Source organism: Salvelinus alpinus, chromosome 33 (assembly GCF_045679555.1).
Source record: "Salvelinus alpinus chromosome 33, SLU_Salpinus.1, whole genome shotgun sequence".
Taxonomy (NCBI): domain Eukaryota; kingdom Metazoa; phylum Chordata; class Actinopteri; order Salmoniformes; family Salmonidae; genus Salvelinus; species Salvelinus alpinus.
Window position 1 is genome coordinate 16,384,224 of NC_092118.1, and position 24,569 is coordinate 16,408,792.

Consider the following 24,569-nt stretch of genomic DNA (forward strand, 5'->3'; position numbering starts at 1 on the left):
CCCAAATGGAAGATGCTGGACGGAATTTTAAACAAAATGGAGACTTAATGTTGATATGTGGTTGTGTGGAATATTCGTTCTGGGAGATTTGTTTGTGGTTACAATATGTGTTGTCACAGTGTGTCCAGTGAAGAAAACACCTAATTTGATAGTTGTTGTCACAAACTGTTATGGTGACATGGATGAGTGTCAGCTAGTCCTGTGGCATATGGTATCTTAACCATGCTAGCTTTGCACAGTGACAGAGGGCCCGGGTTGTCTGTCATCTTGACCTCTGAAAGGGTTAATCGGGGAGCAATGTTTGCTGGTTGAGGGGGATGGGGGGGATTTAACTCTCATGAAAGCGGTGGCTCCCCTCTATGACCTGAATGGCTGTCCCTGAGTAGTTACAGTAAGATGGCAGAAGTCACCTCCTCCCTCTCATCTCAGCTGCTGTTGCTAACTGCCATTTATCCACAACACCACTCTAATGCATGCAGGCATCAAGGTTTATTGTTGATTTGTTCAAACGAATGAGGAAATCTATACCCGCCCACCCATCGATGTGTTAAGAGCAGCTCAGAAACAAATACATCATCCTCCAACCCACAGCAGTGACTCATTTACAACTGTCAGAGCAGGAGGATTTGTGAAACCTTGGGCAATCGGCCAAGTGTAACACCTCTTAACCAGATGCTGGAAGCCAGCTAAGTTGGCTCTCCTACAAAAGTCAGATATACTGGCCAAGACAATGGAGCATCACACCACAGTACACTGATACTACAGCTACAGTGCCTTGCAAAAGTATTTATCCCCCTTTGCGTTTGTCCTATTTTGTTGCATTACAACCTGTAATTTAAATTGATCTTTAATTGGTTTTCATGTGGATTTGAAATTGGTGAAGTGATATGAAAAAAAATAACTTGTTTCTAAAAAAATAAAATAATGGAAAAGTGGTGTGTGCATATGTATTCACCCCCGTTGCTATGAAGCCCCTAAATAAGATCTGGTGCAACCAATTACCTTCAGAAGTCACATTATTAGTTAAATAAAGTCAACCTGTGTGCAATCTAAGTGTCACATGATCTGTCACATTATCTCAGAATATATACACACACCTGTTCTGAAAGGCCCCAGAGACTGCAACACCACCAAGCAAGCAGCACCATGAAGACCAAGGAGCTCTCCAAACAGGTCAGGGATAAAGTTGTGGAGAAGTACAGATCAGGGTTGGGTTATAAAAAAAGATCCAAAACTTTGAACATCCCACGGAGCACCATTAAATCCATTATTAAAAAATGGAAAGAATATGACACCACAACAAACCTGCCAAGAGAGGGCCGCCCACCAAAACTCACGGACCAGGCATGGAGAGCATTAGTCAGAGCGGCAACAAAGAGACCAAATATAACCCTGAAGGAGCTGCAAAGATCCACAGCGGAGATTGGAGTATCTGTCCATAGGACCACTTTTTAAACCGTACACTCCACAGAGCAAGGCTTTACGGAAGAGTGGTCAGAAAAAAAGCCATTGCTTAAAGAAAAAAATAACAAACACATTTGGTGTTCGCTAAAAGGCATGTGGGAGACTCCCCAAACATATGGAAGAAGGTTCTCTGGTCAGATGAGACTAAAATTGAGCTTTTTGGCCATCAAGGAAAACGCTATGTCTGGCGCAAACCCAACACCTCTCATCACCCCAAGAATACCATCCTCACAGTGAAGCATGGTGGTGGCGGCATCATGCTGTGGGGATGTTTTCATCGGCAGGGACTGGGAATCTGGTCAGAATTGAAGGAATGATGGATGGCGCTAAATACAGGGAAATTCTTGAGGGAAACCTGTTTCAGTCTTCCAGAGATTTGAGACTGGGACAGAGGTTCACCTTCCAGCAGGACAATGACCCTAAGCATACTGCTAAAGCAACACTCAAGTGGTTTAAGGGGAAACATTTAAATGTCTTGGAATGGCCTATTCAAAGCCCAGACCTCAATCCAACTTAGAATCTGTGGTATGACTTAAAGATTGATGTACACCAGCGGAACACATCCAACTTGAAGGAGCTGGAGCAGTGTTGCCTTGAAGAATGGGCAAACATCCCAGTGGTTAGATGTGCCAAGCTTTAGAGACATACCCCAAGAGACTTGCAGCTGTAATTTCTGCAAAGGGTGTCTCTAAAAAGTATTGAGTTAGGGGGGTGAATATTTATGGACGCTCAAGTTTTTTTGACTTATTTCTTGTTTGTTTCACAATAAAAATATTTATTTATATATACAGAGCCACTGCCTGCCTGCCTGGTGATGTGTGCTCTGCAGTCCTCAGGGGAGAGAGCTCCCCAACTCACTCAGTAGGCCGAGCACATGTGTAATGGGCCACCACACAGACTCAGAGGGGATCTATTCACCACAGTATACTCTATATAGAGCAAGATCTATATAGAGTATACTGTATACTCTATATATGATGCTATATGACATTATAATGAAGTGCCTCGCAGAATAAACAGAGATTAATGGATGCTTGTGACTCAGTCTGTGCTGTATATGAATCCCTCCTCATATGGTATAATTTCATTCACATCACTTATGTAATTGTGGTAGTATCCCTTTAGCAACATTACAGGCTACTCTCTTCTATGAAAATCTCCTTGTCCTCTTCACTTTCTGTTGCCCTCCAAAAGAGTTGAGGATGAGAGGCCGGTCCAGTTCTTTGATCTCAGCGGATGCTTTAGTTCAGAGGCAACCTGAGCAGAGTCAGTGGGCGTCCAGGCTGGGCTTTACCCTCTGTGATGATGGGGGGTGGAGGCTGAAGCTAGATGGTCCCAGATGTTTCAGGAGAAAGACACAAGCACTACTTACTCTGCATGTATCTGGGCTTCAGGCAAGATGGCACAAGGTCTGTTTAGGCTCTGGTCTGTGTAAATCAGGCCAGGCTGGATCATGTCTACGGCCAAATCATTTACCCTTTTCCTATTGCCTTATTATTTACAGTTGCCTGTGACTCACTTCTAACTGTTGCTGCCAGGGTATGGTACGGTATGATCCCCACCCATGTACTGTTCCGTCTCTGGAATATCTTGCTCTGGGTGGACCAGACCAAAGAGTATTTGGCTTCAGTTGTGTACAGAACATACTGTCTCTAGCTGTGGAAACACAGTGGTGTTTGACCTAAAATGGAAAATGATAGCCTACAGTATAAACTCAGTCTCTTGGTTACAAACTGATACAGCACATTATTTGCCCAACCAAAACGCTAAGTATCTAGGTTATATTGCAATAATGAAATGTTAGGCACAGCTCATTTGAACCCAGTACTGACAGCTATGCGTAGGTGCCTAGTAACCTCCCCCCACTAGTAACCTCCCCCCACTAGGCAGCTAGTAACCTCCCCCCACTAGGCAGATAGTAACCTCCCCCCACTAGTAACCTCCCCCCACTAGGCAGCTAGTAACCTCCCCCCACTAGGCAGATAGTAACCTCCCCCCACGAGTAATCTCCCCCCACTAGGCAGCTAGTAACCTCCCCCCACTAGGCAGATAGTAACCTCCCCCCACTAGTAACCTCCCCCCACTAGTAACCTCCCCCCACTAGGCAGCTAGTAACCTCCCCCCACTAGGCAGCTAGTAACCTCCCCCCACGAGTAATCTCCCCCCACTAGGCAGCTAGTAACCTCCCCCCACTAGTAACCTCCCCCCACTAGGCAGCTAGTAACCTCCCCCCACTAGGCAGATAGTAACTTCCCCCCACTAGTAACCTCCCCCCACTAGGCAGCTAGTAACCTCCCACCACTAGGCAGCTAGTAACCTCCCCCCACTAGGCAGCTAGTAACCTCCCCCCACTAGGCAGCTAGTAACCTCACCCCACTAGGCAGCTAGTAATCTCCCCCCACTAGGCAGCTAGTAACCTCCCCCCACTAGGCAGATAGTAACCTCCCCCCACTAGTAACCTCCCCCCACTAGTAACCTCCCCCCACTAGGCAGCTAGTAACCTCCCCCCACTAGGCAGCTAGTAACCTCCCCCCACTAGGCAGCTAGTAACCTCCCCCCACTAGGCAGCTAGTAACCTCCCCCCACTAGTAACCTCCCCCCACTAGGCAGCTAGTAACCTCCCCCCACTAGTAACCTCCCCCCACTAGGCAGCTAGTAACCTCCCCCTACTAGGCAGCTAGTAACCTCCCCCCACTAGGCAGCTAGTAACCTCCCCCCACTAGTAACCTCCCCCCACTAGGCAGCTAGTAACCTCCCCCCACTAGTAACCTCCCCCCACTAGGCAGCTAGTAACCTCCCCCCACTAGGCAGCTAGTAACCTCCCCCCACTAGTAACCTCCCCCCACTAGGCAGCTAGTAACCTCCCCCCACTAGGCAGCTAGTAACCTCCCCCCACTAGGCAGTTAGTTATCTCCTCCCACTAGTAACCTCCCCCCACTAGGCAGTTAGTAACCTCCTCCCACTAGTAACTTCCCCCCACTAGGCAGCTAGTAACCTCCCCCCACTAGGCAGCTAGTAACCTCCCCCCACTAGGCAGTTAGTAACCTCCTCCCACTAGGCAGTTTATCTGCTCATGTGCTGATGATACAGTACATTACTGTTGAGCAGGTAGGTTGGGCTGTTCTGGGAGGGCCTGTAATCTGTTGTAGTAAGACACACGACTATAGCGCCACAGAGAGACCGCCTGCTCTGCTATCTCTTCCTGTCTCTCTCGTCTTCAGCATAGTCAGAGTTAGGGTTAGGGGGAGGACACATGGCGTAGAACAGGCAGTCAACGGAGGCCTTGCAACAGGAAGCCTAAGGCACATCCCAGGTGATTTGACTTCAGATAGATGAGTGCATTAGGTCTGTGCTAGAATGGCCTTGCAACAGGAACCCTAAGGCACAGCCCGGGTGATGAGTGCATTAGGTCTGTGCTAGAATGGCCTTGCAACAGGAACCCTAAGGCACAGCCCGGGTGATGAGTGCATTAGGTCTGTGCTAGAATGCTGGCATATGGTTGTAGGGGCTGACCACTGCTGTGTAGCGGTAGTATGATTCATGTAATGAGAATGGCGTGCGCACACACACACACGCACAGTGATGATGATTCTGTGACTTTTAAGTCCAGCTGATAGTGAACCACAGGATGGATGACCTCTTAAGCTTTAAAGGGCCTCGTTCTTTATGCATGAGGAATATGAAGAGGGCTTCTCTCCTGTCCCTAACCTGAAGATGGGCGGCAGGTAGCCTAGTGGTTAGAGTGTTGGGCCAGTAAGCGAAAGGTTGCTGGATTGAATCACTGAGCTGACAAGATAAAAATCTGTCATTCTGCCCCTGAACAAGGCAGTTAACCCACTGTTCCCCAGTAGGCTGTCATTGTAAATAAGAATTTGTTCTTAAGCCATGTTAAATAAAGGTGTAAAAAAAAAAGTTACTAACTCCAGCATATACACATATACAATCAGATTGAAAACAGACAGAATGTTTGTCTTGCTGTAGAATAATAAATGACTACAGTACTAGCCATCAGGCATGGGGTTCAAAGCACATGCAACGTCTGCTGTTTCAGCTTCAATGCATTTCAACACCTTTATGATTCCTGACTGAGTCAGTTATGTTCCGAACCAGATTGGCTGTTAGAGTAGTTTCCTATTTCAGTTCTCATTTGACCAAAATAAAGCACTCAAAATGGCCTGTACATAAGGTCCTCATCATGGCTTCATAGGGCTTGACGGAAATTATACTCAGCCAGTGTTACAAGTAGTCACATGACTTTCCATCAGCTCAAGCAGTGCCCTTTGACATAACTGTCACATCACGCAACATGAGTTTCCTTAATGTGGCAAACCAACTAAACACTTCAGTAAACAGAGAGCTTTGTAATTAGTTGCCATTTCAATCTAACATCAAAGAGGTACAAGAAAGAAAAGGCTTCCTATTATGCAATATCTGTTCAGAAACTCACAGGGGTGTAGTTCTGTGTGTTTCAGTGACTGTCAGATATAATATTGGATCTATTTATGTGGTTTGTAATCTCAGCATGCCATATAAAGGTTGACAGATAGGAAGAAAACATAACTTATTGATGAGATGAAGAAACATGTTTTGACTAAGTTGTCCATAATATGTGAAAAATGATTTAGTCGTAGTTCTACTGCATGTCAGTTTGCTATGTTCTACCTTAGTAGTTTCACATCTTTATACATTTCTTAATGGTGTGAATAGTCAACATATTTTGCACTGTAAATCCATTTTATTTGTTTGTTTACACAGAAAATATATAACTCTGCTGAATTCCACTGCAAAATTAAATATTTTGATTATTCTGACCATAATGGAAAGCACAGCTATTTATTTTCAGCCATTTGAGTACTGTAGGAAGTGAAAATCATCCTAAACCCTGGTGAGATCCCACAGGTGGTTGATGACAGAGACTGTGATTGGTTGGCTGTGACCTCAGCTGAAGGCCGTGTGGCCATGATTGGTTCAGGGATAATAGAGTAACATTGGATAGTGATACATTGGGTTTCAGAGGCCATTAACCTGTTTTTCATTCACACGAATCTCTTACTATTTTATAAACTGTCTTTCTTATACTCAACTACTTTTTCCCTCCAACTTTAAGCTTTGTAGCTTGCTTTTTTCTTGATTTGCCTTTTAATCATCCTCTTCTTTTGTTTCCAACTGATCCCTGTTTGATTTGCTCCTACCTCCATCCCCTGGTCTCTCCATCCCCTCCCACTTCCACTCTAACCCCTCTTCCACCCCCCTCCCCTCCTCCCCAATACACTTTTCCTCTCCAGCTGGGTTTGTGAAGTCGCCAATGTCTGAGACTAAGCTCACGCTGGACACCTTTGAGCTGTACTGCGACGTGGTCGGTAACCCCACCCCCGAGATCCAGTGGTGGTACGCAGAGATCAACCGCGTCGACTCCTTCAAGCAGCTGTGGGACGGCGCACGCAAGCGCCGCGTGTCCATCAACACGGCCTACGGCAACAACGGGGTGAGCGTGCTGGGCATCACGCGCCTCACGCTGGAGGACTCCGGGACCTACGAGTGCCGGGCCAGCAACGACCCGCGGCGCAACGACCTGCGCCAAAACCCCGCCATCACCTGGATCCGAGCCCAGGCCACCATTTCGGTGCTGCAGAGTGAGTGGTCTATGTCCTGTAGTACCTAGCTGGTGAACAAACTAACAATCCCCTGCCTGTCCCACCACCCCACTCCGTTAAAAAAAGAGTTCACACCTCCACCACAAGCTGTCCCTGGCAAAGACAGAAATAAAACAAAACACCAACCACCACCTTGTTATTTGTTCATTTCAAGAAGACATTGTATTTTATATTCTCCTAGAAGTACTGCCCTTTGTGTTTTTGTTCTATTATGTTGATAGCTCCTATGTGTTCCCTCCTCCCCCTGCAGAATTTGAGGATTCAAATCAAACTTTATTTGTCACATGCGCCGAATACAACAAGTGTAGACCTTACCGTGAAATGCTTACTTACAAGCCCTTAACCAACAGTGCAGTTCAAGAAGAGTTAATAAAATATTTACCAAATAAAATAAAATAAAAAGTAATAATAAAAAGGTAACACAATAATAACAATAATGAGGTTATATACAGGGGATACCGGTACCGAGTCAGTATGCGGGGGTACAGGTTAGTTGAGGTAATTTGTACATGTAGGTAGGGGTGAAGTGACTATGAATAGATAATAAACAACGAGTAGCAGCAGTGTACAAAAGGGAGGGGGATCAATGTAAATAGTCCGGTGGCGATTTGATTAATTGTTCAGCAGTCTTATGGCTTGGGGGTAGAAGCTGTTGAGGAGCCTCTTGGTCCTAGACTTGGCACTCCGGTACCGCTTGCCGTGCGGTAGCAGAGAAAATAGTCTATAACTTGGGTGACTGGAGTCTCTGACAATTTTATGGGCTTTCCTCTGACACCGCCTATTATATAGGTCCTGGATGGCAGGAAGTTTGGCTCCAGTGATGTACTGGGCCGTACGCACTACCCGCTGTAGCGCCTTACGGTCAGATGCAGAGCAGTTGTCATACCAGGCGGCGATGCAACTGGTCAGGATGCTCTCCATGGTGCAGCTGTAGAACCTTTTGAGGATCTGGGGACCCATGCCAAATATTTTCAGTCTCCTGAAGAGGAAAAGGTTTTGCCGTGCCCTCTTCACGACTGTCAGGACCATGATAGTTCGTTGGTGATGTAGACAACAAGGAACTTGAAACTCTCGACCCGCTCCACTACAGCCCCGTCGATGTTAAATGGGGGCCTGTTCGGCCCGCCTTTTCCTGTAGTCCACGATCAGCTCCTTTGTCTTGCTCACATTGAGGGAGAGGTTGTTGTCCTGGCACCACACTGCCAGTTCTCTGACCTCCTTCCTATAGGCTGTCTTATTAGTTGTCGGTGATCAGGCCTACCACTGATGTGTCGTCAGGAAACTTAATGATGGTGTTGGAGTCATATTTGGCCACGCAGTCGTGGGTGAACAGGAAGTACCGGAGGGGAATAAGTACACACCCCTGAGGGGCCCTAGTGTTAAGGATCAGCGTGGCAGACGTGTTGTTGCCTACCCTTACCACCTGGGGGCGGCCGTCAGGAAGTCCAGGATCCAGTTGCAGAGGAAGGTGTTTAGTCCCAGAGTCCTTAACTTAGGGATGAGCTTTGTGGGCACTATGGTGTTGAACGCTGAGCTATAGTCAATGAACAGCATTCTCACATAGGTGTTCCTTTTGTCCAGGTGACAAAGGGCAGTGTGGAGTGCGATTGATATTGCGTCATCTGTGGATCTGTTGGGGTGGTATGCAAATTGGAGTGGGTCTAGGGTTTCCCGGGATAATGGTGTTGATGTTAGCCATGACCAGCCTTTCAAAGCACTTCATGGCTACCGATGTGAGTGCTACGGGGCAGTAATCATTTAGGCAGTTTACCTTCGCTTCCTTGGGCACAGGGACTATGGTGGTCTGCTTGAAACATGTAGGTATTACAGACTCGGTCAGGGAGAGGTTGAAAATTTCAGTGAAGTCACTTGACAGTTGGTCCGCGCATGCTTTGAGTACACGTCCTGGTATTCCGTCTGGCCCATCGGCTTTGTGAATGTTGACCTGTTTAAAGGTTTTGTTCACATCGGCTACCGAGAGCGTTATCACACAGTCATTCAGAACAGATGGTGCTCTCGTGCATGCTTCAGTGTTGCTTGCCTTGAAGCGAGCATAAAAGACATTTAGCTCATCTGGTAGGCTCGCGCCACTGGGCAGCTCGTGTCTGGGTTTTCCTTTGTAGTCCGTAATACGTTCCAAGCCCTGCCACATCTGACGAGCGTCAGAGCCGGTGTAGTAGGATTCAATCTTAATCCTGTATTGACGCTTTACCTGTTTGATGGTTCGTCTGAGGGCATAGCGGGATTTCTTATAAGTGTCCGGATTAGTCTTTCTCTCCTTGAAAGCGGCAGCTCTAGCCTTTAGCTCGATGCGGATGTTGCCTGTAATCCATGGCTTCTGGTTGGGATATGTACGTACGGTCACTGTGGGGACGATGTCGTCGATGCACTTATTGATGAAGTCGATGACTGAGGTGATATATTCCTCAATGCCATTGGATGAATCCCAAAACATATTCCAGTCTGTGCTAGCAAAACAGTCCTGTAGTGTAGCATCCGCGTCATCTGACCACTTCCGTATAGAGCGAGTCACTGGTACTTCCTGCTTTAGTTTTTGCTTGTAAGCAGGAATCAGGAGGATAGAAATATGGTCAGATTTGCCAAATGGAGGGCGGGGGAGAGCTTTGTATGCATCTCTGTGTGTGGAGTACAGGTGGTCTAGGATTTTTCTTCCTCTGGTTGTACATGTGACATACGGGTAAAAATTTGGTAAAATTGATTTAAGTTTTCCTGCATTAAAGTCCCTGGCCACTAGGAGCGCCACTTCTGGGTGAGCATTTTCTTGTTTGCTTATGGCCTTATAGAGTTGGTTGAGAGCGGTCTTAGTGCCAGTTTCGTTCTGTGGTGGTAAATAGACGGCTACGAATAATATAGATGAGAACTCTCTTGATAGATAGTGTGGTCTACAGATTATCATAAGGTACTCTACCTCAGGCGAGCAATACCTCAAGAGTTTTTTTATATTAGACATTGAGCACCAGCTGTTATTGACAAATAGACACACACCATTACCCCTCGTCTTACCAGACGTAGATGATCTGTTCTGCCGGTGCATGGAAAACCCTGCCAGGTCTATATAATCTGTATCATCGTTCAGCCACGTCTCGTGAAACATAAGCTATTACAGTTTTTAATGTCCCGTTGGTAGGATAATCTTAATCGTAGGTCATCAATTTTATTTTCCAATGATTGCACTTTAGCAAGAAGAACGGATGGCAGTGGGAGTTTACTCTCTTGCCCGCGGATTCAAAGAAGGCAGCCCGATCTGCGGCCCCTTTTCCTGAGTCTTTTCTTCAAGCAAATTACGGGGATCTGGGCCTGTTCCAGTGAAAACAGTATATCCTTCTTGTCGAACTCGTTAAATGAAATAGTTTCTTCCAGTCCGCGGTGAGTAATCGCTGTTCTGATGTCCAGAAGTTACTTTCGGTCATAAGAGACGGTAGCAGCAACATTATGTACAAGTAAGTTCAAAAATAAGTTACACAAAACGCAAAAAAACCTAACAAAATAGCACAATTGGTTGGGAGAATGTAAAACGTCACCCATGTTCTTTGGCGCCATCTTCTATCTTGACACAATTCTCAGAGTTCTGTAGATTTCCTGCCTCTCCCAAAGCCCTGAGCGTTTTGTTGTAGATCACCACAAACCCAGAAACCTCCCCAGTCTCTGTCCACCTACTCCCGCTTCCCTCCCACACCAACCTCTCCTTTTCCACATACAGCCCATCCTGGCCCTCTCCTCTGTCTCATGTGTCCTTCGACAGTTGTCCCATTTCTTTCCCTATTCTCACAAAAATCCTAATTTCATCCATTTATTTCTGTATTTCTTTTGTGATTTGTGTTTTTCTGTTGCGTTGCGTTGGTTGTTTTATTTACTTCAAAGCCCGGTGTAATTCTGCCCTGTTTGCACCATGTAGTCTAGGCATCGCAAAGCTTTGAAGTTGTGCCGGTTATTTTAGTGGGGAAGGGGTAAACGGGACGTAAGAAGACGAGGGAGCTGTCCAGGTGTAAAGCTTGCCCTTGTTTTAAACTCATGACTCACCCTAATCCAATAAAGGACAGAACACAGTGATTTTTTAAAATGTATTTTTTCCTTTCTAGATTTGAGACAGCTGGTTTCATTGCTGCAGCAGACAGTCTCTCTCTGGACTCGCCTGTGTACTGTATGACCTTGTACCTACTTAGCCATTATTAAGTGTTTGAGCATGAATCAGTAATGACATTATATCCTCTCCCCTCTCTGCTGTATTGCATACAAACATTCAAACACACTGAATGTCAACTGAACCCTTTAAATGAGCACATGATGCAGTGAGTGCCCAGCCCATTGGAGCACAGAGAGATGTGGAATGTTGTTAGTCACAGCCATGCAGCCAGAAACTCTTAGAGGTTTACTACAGGAGTCAGCTCCTTCATCTCCTGAGCATTAGCTACTGGACTGTCTGTCGTACAGCGTTTACCGTGCTGTTGGACTACTGTCTGACTGCATGTGCACACTCTCCTAATCTCACACCCATTACACTTCACTCCACCCGCTGGCTTGAGACGTGTACAGTCGGCCTACAGTAGATATCTGAGTTGACTGGTGGTAGGAATGTGTCCGTCATTAGGCTAACATGAAATTGGTCAATCCAATGTTTTCTTATTTAAAAAGACACATTCATTCCAAAAGAATCTGTACGTGTTCTAATAATTGAATCAGACCTTTTGTCATCCAATATATTCTGTCATTACTGAGTGTCAACGTTCTTGTTATAGACATGTAACAATATGTGTATATAACATGTATACAACAGGCTATACACACTGAACCAAAAGAGACGATAATGTATAGTTCTTCGGGAATGTTTTCAAATATGGGCTTGTCTTGTTTTAACCGTTTAATTTGTGATTGGAATGAAGGACATTTTTTAAATTCACATAATATTGTTACTACATTTGTAATAAACTCTTAGCTTAGGTTACAGTTTAATCAACAGTGTATTTAATTGCACTAAATGAACTCATCTATACAGGCCTCAGTGTGATTTGGTGTAGATCCCCTCCCAACCTGTGTTGTGTTTTAGCTGATAGCTGCTCTGTTTAATGCGGGGGGAGGGGGGTTTGGCTCAACATACCAATCAAGTGGGCAAACATCCTCCTTCTGTCAGCAAGAAATAGACATTACTGGGACCATCCTCTAGGACTGTATGCAGGTCATAATGGAATAAAATGTACTACACTGTTATGAGTGAGTAACAGTGTCAATGTAATGATGCTTTTACAATCCTAGACAGAGGTGGCCACGTGGTCAGTGCCTGTGTGTTGTGCATGACATCACTGATTCATTCTCTTTTTGAGCAGGTGTCCTACAAATGACATTCTTCTGAGCTGAGGAAACCTCCCATGGAAACAATGTGCTTTTAATGCCTAATGCAAACTTCTTGAAATAACTATTTCTGTATAGTCTGTGTATATTCCCAGGATGCCACACTATGTGGGCTGAGAGGCCTGTAGAGAGAGAGAGAGAGAGAGAGAGAGAGAGAGAGAGAGAGAGAGAGAGAGAGAGAGAGAGAGAGAGAGAGAGAGAGAGAGAGAGAGAGAGAGAGAGAGAGAGAGAGAGAGAGAGAGAGAGAGAGAGAGAGAGAGAGAGAGAGAGAGAGAGAGAGAGAGAGAGAGAGAGAGAGAGAGAGAGAGAGAGAGAGAGAGAGAGAGAGAGAGAGAGCAATAGAGTGAGAGCAATAGAGTGAGAGATAGAGGGGAAAAGAAAGAGAAGGAGAGCAATAGGGAGATATTTCCCTCGAGCTATTGGGTATACAGAACTGCAGGAGTAGGTGCTGCCATGAATGCTAATATAAGTCACTAGCCATTCCCAGGATGCCACACTATGTGGGCTGAGAGGCCTGTATAGAGAGAGAGAGAGAGAGAGAGAGAGAGAGAGAGAGAGCAATAGAGAGAGAGAGAGCAATAGAGAGAGAGAGAGCAATAGAGAGAGAGAGCAATAGAGAGAGAGCAATAGAGTGAGAGAGAGAGAGAGCAATAGAGTGAGAGAGAGCAATAGAGTGAGAGAGAGAGCAATAGAGAGAGAGAGAGCAATAGAGTGAGAGAGAGAGCAATAGAGTGAGAGAGAGAGAGCAATAGAGTGAGAGAGAGCAATAGAGTGAGAGAGAGAGCAATATAGTGAGAGAGAGAGCAATAGTGAGAGAGAGAGAGCAATAGAGTGAGAGAGCAATAGAGTGAGAGAGAGAGAGCAATAGAGTGAGAGAGAGAGAGCAATAGAGTGAGAGAGCAATAGAGTGAGAGATAGAGGGGAAAAGAAAGAGAAGGAGAGCAATAGGGAGATATTTCCCTCTAGCTATTGGGTATACAGAACTGCAGGAGTAGGTGCTGCCATGAATGCTAATATAAGTCACTAGCCAGGGCCCAGAGACTTCCCCTCCCCTCCTCTCCTCTACTAGGAGGTTTGTAGTAGCAGCCAATAGTAAGATTATTATGCTCCTCCCCCCTCTAGACCGGGGTTGCGTGGTTGCCAAGGCTGGCCCGCCGTGGGAGAGGGAGGGAGTGAGGGGAGCTTCCTCACTACCCAAGGCTGGCCCGCCGTGGGAGAGGGAGGGAGTGAGGGGAGCTTCCTCACTACCCAAGGCTGGCCCGCCGTGGGAGAGGGAGGGAGTGAGGGGAGCTTCCTCACTACCCAAGGCTGGCCCGCCGTGGGAGAGGGAGGGAGTGAGGGGAGCTTCCTCACTACCCAAGGCTGCCTGCCTGCGCGCTCTGATGACACATCCTGCTTGAGCCTCCCTCTATGTCCTTGAGAAATGGACCCTTGGGTTGGTTGCTCTGTTAACAAATACACTAAATGATTATACTAGTAAAGAGCTAGTGGTTGTTATAGTGTAGTGCAGCAGTAGTCAAGCTGTTGTTCAGCTCATTTTTGTTTGCCACGATTATATACTTTGTCCTCTTCTGTTTAGCTATTGATTTTTTCTTCCACACGATAGGTTTGCTGAAGAGTATACCTTATTCACTTCCTTGTTTTGGTTTGAATGACAGGACAGCAGTTATTTGGAAGTCAGTCATTGGACTGAAAACATGTATGTTGTTCAAATTTCCTTAATACATTCAACCTCATATTTGTATAATCTCATGATAATTTCAAGGTTACATTACTCTTTTCGTATCCAAGTGCCTTCCTCAATCAATTTGTACTGTTTAAAGAACCTTGTTGTTGTCAATATCAAATTGAGTGCTACTGTATGAATTAGGCATAATGATAATACAGTTAGGTTGTCGTGGAAATTTCCTGTATTACTCAATAAAGAGAGAGAGCCAACCACACACAAGTCAGAGTTAAATTATATATTCCATCTTTAATATATATATACAAGCTTCACCAAAGCCCTTTAATGACTCTCAGATCAATTCAGTGTCTATAAATGAATTCTCTGAGAGTGCTTACAAAACAATTCTTAGTTTAATTTATAGCCAAGATACACCCCTCTCAACTTACAAAGAATCCTTTACCCGAAAGAGGAGTATCCTATCGCTAGACAGCATCAGCTATAAATCATCGTTCAGTTTGATCTCCCAAGACAAGGTTTCAATCTCATGCTTTATACTTCACTGTCTACCAAAACATTACCTCATCCAATGGCATATATCAATTGTCATTTCTAGATACTCCCAAACCTGGACAAACTCAAAATCAGACAGTGAGCCCCTTAGGTCAAATACTAGGTCAAGATAAGGGCAACCTCAGAGGGGACATACAATGGTTCCAAACACGGCCAAACTCCTTCCCCCTATGAGAAAAGTAGGGAGTGACTAGCGTACAGACATTGTATGAGATAACTAACTGGTTTCCCAATTAATAACTCCATCCCATGGTTTAGGAATAGTTACAAACAACGTTCCCATAAGAAACCAACATTCCACTCTGTCCTCCTCCCCTTCTAATATTCTACTTAGCACCACATGGTTTAACAGATACATTGACATATGAAGACAAGCCTGACCTCTCCCCTCTCTGGCCCCAAGTTACCAATCCCTAGCTCAGAAGATTCTAATGACAAGTATCTCACAAGCATATGATGAAAATAACATCTTATCTATCTATGTTACTTAGCTAAATCTGATTCTGCCACGACAAGGTTCAGGAAGTTATCAAGAGCCAGTGGTTCCAAACCAAACATGCTTTGGTGCTGGTCATCACCTTAAAGATCATTACTTCCACAACTCCAGGTAGTCTAGCGGGTAAGCGTGTTGGGCCAGTAACCCAAATCCCTAAAACGACTAGTTGAAAAATCTGTCAATGTGCCTTATTTGCACCTGTGAGTTGCTCTGGATAAGAGCGGCTGCTAAAATGTAAATGTAGTGTCATTATGAGTATCTATCATCTCAAAATGGGAGCAGGAACAAGAGGTACTAGGTCTGAGACGAATCATCATTATAATTTACAGACTTCATTTTGTGAGAATATTTTAAAGTTAGTTTTTTTAAGTCCCTCTATTGTACGGTAACAACAGAACCAAAGACAGATACAGGGTTTAGTGTTGCAATTATTTTGCTGCAGCTCCATGTTGTGTTTATCTTTATCTATGTGTGTTGTCTTCTGTTCCAGCCCCAACTCCCACGCATGTCCCCCACTCAGTCTGTGTGTGGGGATAGTCAGTACAGTTACAGTTCTGCTATAGTGTTGAACCCCAGTTCAATGATAAGGGGTTGCTGTCTCTCTGTGTGTTTCAGAGCCCAAGATCAATGCGTCAGATCAGATCATCCTGCCCTCGGAAACCAAAGGGCCCCCTGTCACCCTGCGGTGTAACCTGACCAACGCCCACGAAGGCCAACAAGAGAGCTTCTGGATGAAGAACGGAGTGGAGATCGCAGACACACGGAACGAGCAGAAGAACACAGAGTACATGTAAGTCCTTACTTATTCTGTAGTTCTCTTACTAGAGCATTCAAAAAGCCTTTCTAATTGTCACACCGACTATCAACACTAAGACCAATCACCCTGAGATGGAAATAAGAGCCATGTTGCCAAGTCCTTTAGTGAAAACAGTTGTTGGGCAGCTCCATCCCTCGCAGGGCATAGCCATCAGAGCAGCCTCTGAGCTTAGAGCAGAGCAACCAGCCCCTGTACTGCACAACACCCCCATAGACATCTCCCAGATTCTCCCCAGCCAGCCGCGGACGGCTACATGAGGAGACCACTGGGCAGCTCCTTTCCTGTCACATTACATCTCAGTACTCTACTAATGGCTGACCCCAGAACAGACAGCCCGACCTAACCTCTCCTCTCTCCTGGCTGCCTAAAACACAGCACAGTGCTAACAATGTACGCTAAGGACTTCCACACAACATGCATCATTGGGTGATGCATCATTGGGTGATGTACAGTGATAGACAACAGAATTAGAGAAAATGTTATTTTTGACTGAGCTCAAGTTACGGAGTAACTGATATTTTGTGGTTTGTTGCAGAATCAAAAAACCAAGGTCAGACGACGCAGGGGAGTACATGTGTGTTTACACGTTTGAAATGGCTCCCAACGCCAACGCCACTATTGAGGTAAAAGGTAAGACTCTCCGACCACCTGATCTCACTCACGGTATAAACAAATGACAGATACTCTGTTGATTTTTATAATTAATCAATACTGTCACTTTCATTTGACCCTCTGCCATACCTAAGAGAGAGATACAGTTCTCCTATGAGGGATCTGATGGATAACACAATCTAGAGCTACTTCCTGTGAACAGATCCCCTTCCAGTGACAGACGTTGAGATGATGGTCCGGTGATGTGTTTTGGTGTTGACAGGCTGGCCTCTGGAGGCTGCTGTCACTCATTGAGAGGACAGGGCAGGACAGGCCAGCTGAAGGGAGGGACAGAGTCCTGTCTTCTAGGCTCTCTCTGTACACTCGATTCACACAGACACGCCTTCCTTCAGGCTACTGTCTCCTCTGTAGACACTGGTCAACAGTGATTTACTTGATTTATTTTTATTAGCCAGATTATTATTAAGATTGTCAGTCATTTTGCACCAGTTACCACATATAATTGGCGCAGGACCAAGGGTATCGTATTTGTGTTGTATTTGTTATATTTTTAAGGGTAACCATGACGATAATTAGTGGTAATGTGTCAAATAATGTGGCTTATTCTGTACCGTATATGTTGGATAACATCGTTCACATTTGAAAGCACATATTCATAATTGTTAGGATCATTCATTGACGTGAAAGACGCTTATAGAAAAACTAAAACCATAGCGAGATAGAAGTTGACAGCTCACCCTTGAAGTGGAATAAGGGATTTTCCTCTGGGTGAGAAAGGACTTGCAAAACCCTGTTCTAGAGAAGCTTGCCTACACGTACAGTGTTAAGCCAATTTGCTGTGACATTGCTATGGTTGTGCATAGTGAGCTTGCCATTGACTGTTATGCCTGCCGTGGCTGTATTAAGCGCTAGCTGCCTGCGTGGTTGGTTGCGTAACGCGTGTGATGACCGTGTATGCTCTGCAGCTCTGCTGCTTCCTCCAGCCTGAGAGATGACAGACCTCATCTCCAATCAAACCTCAGCGTCCTGACCCTAAGGCCGTGTGAAGGGAGGCAGGCAGGCAGGGAGGCTTGCTACCCCTGGCTGTTAGAGCCTGTACAACACACCGTTTCCTGGACATACAAACACCATGGCAGCACTGCCTCTCAACATTATTGTTTACTGTCTGGGAGTATTAACTGAATTGTTGACAGACGCTGTTAGTCGTATTTGGGATGCTAATGTCTTGGTTTGGAGGAAGCATGGACACGACAATAGTTTTTGAGATAGATTTAGATACATTTGCAGGCTTTCCTGTTAATTGTTACAGTTAAGGACCGATTGAGGAATAGACTCAATAAAAGCTACAGAGAATGATCATTCTAAGCAGAAATACATGATAGTTGTGACCAACTGCATCCAATTAGTCTTGCCCTGCCTTATACAAGGGCACTGAGTCCCATACCATTAAACCCATACTCAGTCGTACCACCAGGTCCCATACATTAAGCATGGTAGAGGGGCCGAGCCTGTGTGCTCTATGCTCCTGGCAGCTGAGCTCTGAGCTCCCCCCCAGCTCTCTCCGGCTGCAGTGTCCTTGGCGCTCCCATCTCTCCAGCTCTCAGCTCAGAGCAAGGCAACAGATGGAGGCTTGTGTGATGGTGGTGTGGGATTAAGGTTCAGAATCCGCTCCCAGCCATTTGTAATGGCAGGACTTTGTTGTCCACGATGATACAGTAAGCTGCTGTCCTGAGCATGCATATTTTGCGCATCCCAATTATCCTTCGTATTTTTATATATCCGATTTTGTTGTGTGCTATCTACACATTTTTTAAAGAGATAATTCCACACGCCCTGTTGATTGAATCAAATCAATGATGAATTTTGCAGATCTAGATTTCTTTCAAATTCCTATTTTTTGTCAAACGCACAGTACAGGCCCACAGGATAATGTGTCATATAATTCTTTATACCATGACATTGTTGAATACTTGTTTCTGATTGGCTTGAAGGGCATTCTAGAGCATGCATTATTTCTCTATAAAGTACAGTATATTTGCACGGTAGAATTCAATGGCTATAGTTCTTCCATGTTCTATGTTTGAGCTGCTTTTGAAAGCAAAAGTCGAATTTAAAACATTATTGGCATCGTTTAATTCGATTTTCATAATAGTTAGCTAGGACTGATGGTTTGGTTAGTAAACTTGCTAGCTGCTTCAGTGGATGTTGAACACATTTCTACCTGCAAATTAAACACATTTCTAGCGGTAAATGTGTTAAATTATAGCCATGGTATGCAAGGGATAATCAACTCGGGGCTCTATGCGTTCTCTGTAAAATAATGCAACTTTGTTAGTTCCACTCCACACGATCATCACATTTGAGCTCAAATGCTCTTTAAATTCAGTGGAGAGATGGGAGGTATCAAAAACAGTAAATAGAAATCGGACTGCCTAATCGCCTCTTCCAGATAGACCACCAGAAGTTGTCTCTTTCTCTATATATTTCTGACACACAGGCAGACAGACACATCCACACAGCAGCACTGTAGATCAGTAATCACACAAGCTGCTGGGGGTGTGAAATGGAAGATTTCTGCCTGTTTTGGCACCCCTCAGAGGGCAGCCAGTCTCCATGCTGTCAGTCAGTCACAGTGGAAGTGAGCTGGGGATAACGAAGACAGAGATAAACGCGGCCCCTCCCCCACTAGCCAGCGAGCACGTGTGCACCATAGTTACAGTAGGGAGGATGATGTCACTTTGAGCTCAAGCCACTGCTGCTCAATCATCCTCCACGACAACGGCTTCCGCTGCGCTGCAGAAAAAGCTGCAGCACCAGGCCAGCCTCTCCCCTGATCCTGCTTAATTGCATGGAAGGAATTACCGTAATTTCAAGGATTAGCAAAAGACTGTGGCAGTTGTCACCCGGCTCCAGAGCCCGAGTTAAACAGAGGATTCTGTCTGAAAACCCAGGGTGTCGCTGGGTTGGAGAATCTCACCTTTGAGAAAGTCTCAGTCATTCGTTGACTATGAACTGAAACTCTGCAAGATATGTAAGCCTACTCCTTCAAAGGGCAGACTTGGAAGTAAGCCACAGCAAACCATGAGATCTACCTTTTAAAGAAACTTGGAAATTGACTAAAGCAGCTAAATGTGTCCCTGCCTCGATCACTGTAGTGATAAAGCATTGATTCCAGTGTTCGTCCATCTCCAGGGAAGTCAGTGCCTCACAGCTAAATCATGGAACAATTCCCCAAATCCTTTCTTAATTTACCATCACTTTCATGTACATCTTAATGTTAGTTACCATAATCAAAATCGGTCCCAACAGACTTAACTATATTCTGACGTCTTGTTATTTAGAGAAGCCGATGAGGAATACCTTTGACACAAACATAGAACGTCTTGCATAAAATGTTAGAATTTTTATTCAAATGCATTTCACTCCCTTTTCCCCTTGTTTTAGCGGCACCTGAGATCACGGGCCACAAGCGCAGTGACAATAAGAACGAGGGGCAGAGTGCTCTGTTGTACTGTAAGTCTGTGGGCTATCCCTTTCCCATCTGGACATGGCGTAAACTGGATGGCTCAAACTACATGGTACGTGTCCTCTTCCTTGGCTCTATATAACTCATGCTAGATCAGGGGTTCCCAAACTTTCTTAGCCCACGACCCCATTTTGATATCTGAAAATGTTCGCGATCCCAACCATGTGAAAATAATTATGTTATTAACAGCCAATGTTGACTTTTTTATTTGGGGCTTTGGCAGTCAATTGAAAAACTTTCAACAGTAGTTCTGATTGATGGTGAGTTGAGAAGACACATACTTTTAATGTGGGGCTATGACAATCAATTGCAAATGAGTCTAAACATAATGTATCTTATCTCAACACCACTAATGAGATGGGTGTGCTTGATGAATGTTGTGTCGGAGCTTCTCAAAGTCAGGGGCGTGGTCGACAGTGCGCACCTCATCTCTGCTGTCACATCCAAACTGGATCGATATTTGGTTTTAATGCAGACGAGAGCACTGATGGTGCTTTCAAAACAACTGGGAACTCTGAAAAATACGAGGTCAAATCATGACGTCAGTGATCTTCAGGTCGGAAAGTCGGAGCTCAAGAAAGAGGCCCGAGTTCCCGAGTTGGAATTCTGAGTTGGATGACCGTTCAAAATAATTTTTCCCAGTCGGCGCTCGTTTTTTCCCCCGAATTCCCAGTTGTCTTGAACTCACTGAAGTCGGAAGTATTATTCCCTTTGAGTAAGGAACCAAAACTCCTCCTTAGTGACCGTGAATGCATTCGGTCACATGACAGCTCGATCAGCTGTTCGATTTCACACCGGCATGTCAACTGAGCCAGAATCACAGTCAAACGGATTAGGAAGTAGGTCCGAAAGTGCTCTTCCAAGCGTTGGAGGTGAGTAGTCATCACTCATGTGGGACACTTACTAATGCTGTTGTCTGTTAGACACATGCACAGCGAAGGGAAGGGGGCATAGTTTGTGTTTGAAAGACTCTCTCTCCAATAAGAATTCTTTCCTCTGAATCCACTGATTCGGTCACTCATCTGTAGAAGGATTTTGTATTTCCCCTGCATTCAGTTTGGTCAGTTTCCCAAATATGTCTGTTACATAGGCAAGGAGACACATTTTCTTTTCATTACACATAAAGTCAACCAAGTCTGTTTTTTTGTTGTGAATGACAACTGTTCCTCTCTCAATGCAAAAAAAAAAGTTCAACCACCAAGCCTCGTGTGAAATAGAACCCTGTCATGCTCTGATCCCATATCTCCACATAGTTTAGCGAACAGATGTGCGCGCAGTGGATGTGGTTTGATGTATACTGAACAAAAATATAAATGCAACATGTAAAGTGTTGGTCCCATGTTTCATGAGCTGAAATAAAAGACCCCAGAAAATGTCCATACCCCCAAACGTGTATTTCTCTCAAATACATAATCCATCCACCTGACAGGTGTGGCATATCAATAAGTTGATTAAACTACATGATCATTACACAGGTGCACCTTATGCTGGGGACAATAAAAGGCCACTCAAATGTGCAGTTTTGTCACACAACATGCCACAGATGTCTCATGTTTTGAGGGAACGTACAATTGACATGCTGATGTACAGTAACAGTGTTGCTTCCGTCCCTCTCCTCGCCCCTACCTGGGCTTGAACCAGGGACCCTTTGCACACATCAACAACTGCCTCCCACGTAGCATCGTTACCTATCGCTCCACAAAAGCCACGGCCCTTGCAAAGCCTATGCCCACCCATGGCTGCACCCCTGCCTAGTCATGTGAAATCCATAGATTCAATTGACTGATTTCCTTATATGAACTATTACTCAGTCAAATTGTTGAAATTGTTGCATGTTGTGTTTATATGTTTGTTCAGTATGGTTTACAATCAAAGTTACCTGCTGCATTATATCTCAGAGTTCTGTGCTCAGCTCTTTTGCCGCCGGTTGCTCTCGGTGAATCATACAATGAGTCCATATGGCAGAGGGAGACACATTCATAACTAGAGTGCATTGGTCTGCCCTCCGTCCCGCCATAGATGGAGCCCCATCTGTGCAAAAGCCCACCATTCGATCCCATGGAATCTGTTTTTCGTCAATATAGCCAAGCAGCTGTGCTGTTTCATGCTCGGAAATCATGAGACAGAACAATATGTCCTTGTGAATAGCATCCCCTGACGTGTATAGCGAACAAAACTCATGCATGGCCATCTCGGCCCTCACAGCTAGCGTCCATTTAGAGAGCATTAGCTGGGGAGTTTGAGTTGTATAGTCAGTATTCTCTTAATGGCTAGCAAAAGCATAAATTCTTTAGCAGTGTTATCTGACAAAGGTATTGATGTGAGTTTCTGTGCCTCTGCCTCCCCACACATTGTTTTCACCATATCAATTGCGGCCGGTAATATCAAAGTCTCTGCAATAGTGTGTGGTTTCATAGCATAGCGGGCCTAGTCATTCACCGTGGGAATGATTCAAGTGCAACGGTCAAGTGCAGCCTTTTCCCATGATCTAAGGGGCTCTCTGGTTGAATTCTAGATTTTAATCTTTTTCATTTAGATTAAGGTTAACCACATTACAATGATTTTGAGATACAAAGATGATATTATAATATACATATATTTTTTGGTACATTTTTTTCAGTATTTTTTTATTCTCCCTCAACCCCATTTTCATATCAGGTGACCCCGCATGGACCCTAGTTTGGGAACCGCTGTGCTAAACTACTGTGATCACTGTCTGGAATGTGATCGTAAAATTGTCTGTAACATATAAATCACTGATATGCTAATTTACCCTCCTCTAGGAAATCGATAACTCCTCTGGCCGCTTCTTCATCACCAACAAAGACAACTACACAGAGCTGAACATCGTCAACCTGAACCGCACCTCGGACCCTGGTGAATACCAGTGCAACGCTACCAACCACATCGGCACCAAGTCCATGTCGTCCATCCTACGGGTGCGCAGCCACCTGGCACCCCTCTGGCCCTTCCTGGGGGTGCTAGCGGAGATCATCATCCTGGTGGTCATCATCGTAGTGTATGAAAAACGCAAGAGGCCAGACGATGTGTTGGACGGTAAGACAACATTAAATATAGTATTATATTGCATCTCTTTGGGGAGACAGACAACCTCTCGCCATGTTGTCATCGTCAGGCCTGTTTGATGATTATACTGGTCAGCGTTACTGGATGCTGTCATTGAAATGACTGTACAGTATGTAAAAGGGTTCTCGATCTCACCTGAAAGAGACCAACATGCTAACAGCGGCAGGGGAGTATGTACTGATTCAAGCAGTGCTTGTGGCCATGGGGTAAAATCAGGGAGGAAGAGGGAATTATGAACCAGTAAATAGGCTGCTGCTCCTAGAACAATACAAAGACATTCTCACTCCAGTTAAACAATGATTCAAATATCTGATTATGGGGCTGCACTCGGCTAGAAGTTCAACAGCCATCAAGAACCAATTCAAACAGGGTTCCTCTACCATCACCACACACATGTATTACACTGTTACCAAGTGAACATGTTGCGGAGGCAATAAACACGATGCTGAATATTCATGACGCTGACTCTGCTGTGTTAGCAGTAGCAGCGTATACCCACTGTGAATAATTGACCTCTGTCGGGGGACACGCTCCCTGGATGCTCCGTCAGTACTGAGAAGGGAGACAGAGACACCGCTGGCTGTCACACAGCGCAGCGCCACACATTAGCTGCATAATAATATGACCTTTAGAGATCCTCCACATTAGTAAACCAGGAGGGGGTCCACTGCTAACCCTTTTTTTTTTGTTTTTTTTCATGTAATTTTTATCATTTTTTTTTCTTTTTCGTCTTTATTTTTTATATTATTTTTTATAATTTTTTAATTTTATTGTTTTTTATTTTTTCTGTATTTTTTTTCTGTATTTTTTTTCTTCTTCTTTTTTTTTTTCAATTTAAAGTTTTATTAAGTTTTCAAACAACCAACCAAACACATTCCACATTCACAGATGTGACAGACTTAAAAAAAATAAAAATAATAATAATAATAAAAATAAATGTTATATATATATATATACATATATACATACCTACATATACATACATACACACATACACACAAATAATAATTATAACAAAATTTAAAATGTAGAACTTGCAGCAGCACTATCAAGGTTCTTATTTGCTATTTCCAGCCTTAGCTGAGATGACGAGCCAATGATTAGTTTTTAGATTTTACAGCACCTTACACAACACGCATCTGCTCACCTCCCCGATCCCCCCATTCACTCTGTCCAATTTGAGATATAGTGGAGTAGTGGAGACCAGAGTCTATCAAACTTGGGCTGTCTCTTGTGGAGGTCATAAGTGAGCTTTTCAAGAGGGAGAAAGTCAACAATCTGGTCAATCCACATTTTAAATGTAGGAG

At 44.6% G+C, this 24,569-nt stretch overlaps 1 protein-coding gene across 1 annotated transcript in view; it reads left to right on the forward strand.

Annotated features, from left to right (window-relative positions):
- Window positions 1-24,569, forward strand: part of LOC139563350 (neuroplastin-like) — a 44,978-nt gene that overhangs the window by 5,169 nt on the left and 15,240 nt on the right. Inside the window, exons 2-6 of the mRNA XM_071382001.1 lie at window positions 6,750-7,097; window positions 15,836-16,010; window positions 16,573-16,667; window positions 20,094-20,227; window positions 22,959-23,232. Coding sequence (XP_071238102.1) covers window positions 6,750-7,097; window positions 15,836-16,010; window positions 16,573-16,667; window positions 20,094-20,227; window positions 22,959-23,232 — 1,026 coding nt within the window. The remainder of the gene's footprint in view (window positions 1-6,749; window positions 7,098-15,835; window positions 16,011-16,572; window positions 16,668-20,093; window positions 20,228-22,958; window positions 23,233-24,569) is intronic.